General features: G+C 46.8%; 1 protein-coding gene across 1 annotated transcript; it reads right to left on the reverse strand.

The window, feature by feature from the left end:
* Positions 1 to 2,940: 2,940 nt before the first annotated feature.
* SNRPF (small nuclear ribonucleoprotein polypeptide F) lies at positions 2,941 to 4,696 on the reverse strand. Its single transcript, XM_080638971.1, has 4 exons — positions 4,528 to 4,696; positions 4,256 to 4,381; positions 3,955 to 4,019; positions 2,941 to 3,055 (listed from the first exon to the last, which is right to left on the reverse strand). Exons 1-4 carry the CDS (start codon positions 4,528 to 4,530, stop codon positions 2,989 to 2,991), a joined length of 261 nt encoding a protein of 86 aa, XP_080495097.1. The 5' UTR covers positions 4,531 to 4,696; the 3' UTR covers positions 2,941 to 2,988.
* Between the last annotated feature and the right edge of the window lie 326 nt (positions 4,697 to 5,022).

Below are 5,022 nucleotides of genomic sequence, written 5' to 3' on the forward strand. Positions count from 1 at the left end.
TGCTTTCATTGAGAATGAAAACCCAAGGCTCTATAAAGCAGGTGCTCTCAGTCTTTGAAAGAGGTAGAGATTACAAGGGAAAAACCTATGTTTTCTTAGTTCTCACTAAGATCATACTTTTCTATTATTCATCTTATTATCCACCTTAGTGTAGCTTTCTCTTCAGGTTTTTTTTCTTCTAGGCACTGTTTTCACCTAGATGCAGTGCACATCAGGTATGTCAGGTATTCTTTACCCTCATGAAAGGAACTAAGCATGCTGTCAGTACAGCACAACTCAGAAGACGTCTTTTGAAATACAGAGGCCTGTGTTTTGTTGAGGAACCAGTCACATTCAGCTGCAGACACAGAAGTGGTTCAGTATACACCAGGGCTTCCCAAACCATTATTCTGAAAAACTGAAGGATTAAAACACATGGTGTGTTCTCATAGCGATGGCACCACCTGCTGATGCAGTGCTAGGGTCATACTTAACAGCTCCCACCAGCCTCACTTCTCCCTCACTTGCGGGAGCAGCTTTCAGGTCAGCACCAGGCTGCTCCAGAAAAAGAATCGATGGGATGAGAAGGCAACTGTCACAATCTTCTCTTCGTCCAATACCAAACCCACTGTGATTATCAGTGACAACACGGAGAGGGTACTGATCTGCATCATGCAGATGTTATACCGGCCATGCTATATCACAGACCAGATGCTTTTTTGCCTCCTTTCTGCCACTGAAAGCATTCTAACTAGAACACATTTACTCTAGTTGTTTTGAGGATTCCTAAGCTGCCAGTACTGATTTCAACTTCAACTCTTTTCTCTTTTCCAAAGTGACTGCCTTACAATTGCCTTACTGCTCCAGTAGAGCTGGGAAGCCTTCAAGCTGCCAAAAAGGAACTGGTTTAAGTAATGAAAGGCTTCATAAGTACTTCAAACGTTATTTTTTACTCTTTATGGCAACTTACAGATGTAAATGTTAAAGGAACACATGCAGAGCTACAGGGATGACTTCCAGTGTGAGAAAGAAACAGGGCAGTATTTCTCTGCAGAAGTTATCCCAAAAAGCTGGGGGTTTCCTCCCAGTTCACACAACCAGTGTTATATCCTGATGGAGCCCACAGCCTCCAGCACTCTTCACTCCAGCCATCCCACAAGGGATGAATGATCCCAGCTGAAGCACCAGATCTGCACTCTGTGTGCGCCAACCACAGTCACCACCTGCGCAGCTTTTACACAGAACTCTTTTACTTACCCCAAAACTCTTGAGTGGGACAAGTTACCATTTCTATTTTTCAGTGGAAACTAAGGTACAGGTACAGTAGCAGCTTTCCTAGCAACTCAAGCCCCATTGATGACCATCATCTGGCTGCAAGTTCCATGGCAGCAAGATTACTTCCGCAGCTGGGTCACTGCCTAATTTTTGCCCAGCTCTTACTTTCCCCATATGTCAAAAAGGGCTAGTACTTCTGTATTTGACAGCAGTAAGTGATGAGTGAAGGGTCAGAGTAACACAACAGCTGTAACTGAGGCTCATGAACTGCACCTCCAGCAGATTGGGTTCCAGTTTGCAGGACCCCATCTATGAACTGCATCAGAGAGATCTTCAAAGAGGGTCTCTGACTGACAGCATTGCAAAGCACTCACCTGCTTTCACCAAGAAGCACTGACAGGTAAAGGATGGATCCTGTTAACCTCAGTGTTTACTGTTGACATCAGAAAACATGGTTACTGTGTACCTGCCAAAACTAACACTCCAGATGCCCTGTATCAGAGGGGCTTTCTCTTCTCTGCAGACTCACTATGTACACTCCCATTCTGCAGCGTGTCATCCCGACTCTGCCAAGGCCACTAAAGTCCTCAGACCTTGGCAGCTGCCAAGAGGCCTTTGTTTGTTATTTTATTTATTTATTGGCTAGTATCGGTATCAATTTGTCCTTCCTTGATTACAACTGTACAGCCACGCTTCAAGCTTCACAACTCAAAGCAGCAGAGTATTTCTTAGAGACACTGTAGTATAACAAATCTCCACAGCTCACCTGCAGTGAAGCCTTCACAGGTATTTCCAAATAGCTTATAAACAGGTTGAAAGATTAAGTATATCTGAATAGTAACAGCATACATACTGTAAGATGTCTTGACTGCTGTATTTTCCCTGTGTTTCAGATGGGAAGATAACTGGTGTTTTGTTTGCAGCCTTCAGCTATTAAAAGCAGAGAAGACAGCTAGCAAAAAGGTTCCAGCAAATACTGGATGAGTAACAGTTTTTCACTTGGAGTAAAACCTTGTTTCTACTAAAATAAGGCTACAAAGCAGTATAACTACATCCTCTCAATGAAACAATTCAGAGCTGAAGGAATCCTTACCAAATCATCACGAGTCTGCAGCAGACACATGAAGATGTTTTTTAAAAGTTTTTCTGTTGCTCATTCCACAGCCTATGTTATCATTATTAGAAATAGCTATTCATGCAGGTCCTTGTCTGCTCAGCACTGCAGCTAGAACAACAGAAAATCAACATACACATGATGAAACCTTCTTCACCTTCTATGACTATGTTAGTCTACGTGGCAGCATAACTGCCTGACAGCAGTATACTGACAGACACACTGAACTGAGCTGATACATGGATCACACATCTGTTTACCTTCACAGCACACAACTTTGCAGACCTAATTCAGCCCACCAATCACTTAAAATTCAGGTGTTTTCCTTCACAGCAATGGCATTTGGTGACACTGATAATAATTAAAAGCTGTTTTGGGAGGGTTTTTTGGGTTTGGTTGGTTGTTTTTTTAAATGCTCACTTTCCACTCTAATATTTTCAGCTTAAATAATTGCCTCTTCCTTCCACATAAATTTTTCAGACACCAATAAAAGACTAGAGGCCTTTTTAAGGTTTAATTTCCCCCATATTAAAACAGGAAAAAAAGAAAAAGAGAAGACTTCATTACAAAAGTATGGAAAACAAAAAACAAAAAAGTTTATTTCCAGATATACAAAACACCTATTCTCTCATTTCTCCATCTTCTTCCTCTTCTTCCACACCTCTGATGTACAAAACATTATTGCACCTGTAAACAAAACCAACAGTTCTCTTAGTTGTGTTATTCCTTGTTGTGCCTTCCCCACATATAAAGCCTTGAGCATTTCCTGCTCTAGCATAGCCTGACCACAGCCAAATCCCGCATGACAAATTGCTGCTGTTGACCACATACAAGTTTTTCACAATGTTCTTTACAACTGCACACACACCTGCATTCCCACCCCCCCAGTTTATAAAAGTAATAACTGGTTGACAATGCTATACAAGAAACTTTTACCTTTGAGTTAACGGTTACAGTCAAGTTTAACTTCCCAGTATGCAAAATGTTTTCAGTAACAATGTGTTAGCATATAATCACAAAAAGGGCTGGGTTGGAAAGGACCTTAATGATCATCTCCTTCCAAACCTCTGCTACATGCAGGGACATCTTCCACTGGACCACGTTGCTCAAAGCCCTGTCCAGCCTGGCCTTGAACACTGCCAGAGATGGGGCATCTATAGCTTCTCTGGACAACTTGTGCCAGTGTCTCACCACCCTCATATTAAAATTTTTCCTAAATCTACTGCCATCTAGTTTAAAGCCATTCCCCCTTGTCCTGTCACTACATGCCCTTTTAAAGTGTTTCTCTCCAGCTTTAATGCAGAAGGATTCACAGATATAAAATAATCCAGAAAACTAAAGTATTGTTACCCAAAACAGGATCACAAATACTTCTTTAGAATATTAAAAATTCATTTTTCCTCCCCTCAGAAGGGATATCAACATCACTGTTGCATTCATAACCTGCACATGGAGCTGCAATACTTAGCATCTTAGTCAGACAAGAAACACAGCACCCACCAATACAAGTTTTAATACAAGTGGTATAATTTAATACAAGTGCTAAGATTTAGACAGCCTATCCCCACCACCAACACCCTCATTACCTTATCAAGACTTCACCCAGGTGTCCTGACAGCGCACCGTCTATATACTCCTCTGTGTTTGCAAGCTTGAGAAGAAAACCAGCAATAAAATCAGAACAATCATAACAAAAGGAGCTTTGCAAAGCACACGGCGGTTTTGCCCCGCAGCCCGCTCCAGTGGCGGGAGGCCGAACAACCCCGCTCCCACCGCACGGCACCCAGCGGCGAGGCGCCGCCGACCTTTCAGAAGCGCCACACTTCGCCGGCCCCTCAGGCCCGAGGCCCAGACCCACCGGGACAGCTCCCACCCCACAGCCCTCACCTGCATGTTCATGTAGCCGTCGACGGAAACGAGGTAACCCTTGTACTCCATCCCCCACTTCAGCTTCACCATCACCGGCTTCCCCGTCAGCCCGTTCAGGAACGGCTTTGGGTTGAGGGGCAGGCTCTGTCGGGAGAGCAGCCAGTCAGTGCGGCCGCCCCGCTCCCCCGACCCCCCCACCGCTGCCCGCGCACCGCTAACGGCCGCAGCTCCCGCTGCCTGCGCGCCCCACGCCCCCGCCTTCCCGCGCCCGGCGGCGACACCGCCCTCACCATGACGACGCGGCGCGCGGCAGCGGCCCGACACACACAGAGCCGCACGGGAAGGCCTCGTGCGCGCCGCGGAGCTGAGACAGAATGAACCGCCGCGCCGACCCGACTTTTACTTCCGGGGGCACCACTCTCACCCCCGACTCCCGCAGCCACGCACTTCTCAATAGGCTGAAACTCCGCCCACGCGCGAAGCGAAAAGCAGAGCTCCCATTGGCTTGGCGGGCCGCAAGCCTCTCTCATTGGCAGCCCTGGCTGCCCTTCCATCTTTCCTAACCAACCGCTCTGCGGGGCGGGGCTAGCGCGGGGCCGCCGAGCCGGGCCGGGGCGGAAGAGGCGGATGGTGCTGCTGCTGCTTGCCGCAGTACCTCAGGCCTCTGAGGCTTTTCCGTCCCTTCCGACTCCCTTCTTATGCCCTCCTTGCCGTCCCGCAGGCCCCAAAGGGCGCGCTTTGCCCCCTCGGACAGGCAGCTGTCTTATCTCCTCTTGGAAGCGGGG

This window comes from Psittacula echo (genome assembly GCF_963264785.1).
Source record: "Psittacula echo genome assembly, chromosome: 1".
NCBI lineage: Eukaryota > Metazoa > Chordata > Aves > Psittaciformes > Psittacidae > Psittacula > Psittacula echo.

Bases quoted from the DNA above. Each gene is read 5' to 3' on its own strand.
- SNRPF (XM_080638971.1), bottom strand. The intron at 4,020-4,255 runs GTGAGGGCTGTG...TTTCTTCTCAAG, and splicing joins ACGGCTACATGAACATGCAG to CTTGCAAACACAGAGGAGTA. The intron at 3,056-3,954 runs GTAATGAGGGTG...TTTTGTTTACAG, and splicing joins CTGGGTGAAGTCTTGATAAG to GTGCAATAATGTTTTGTACA.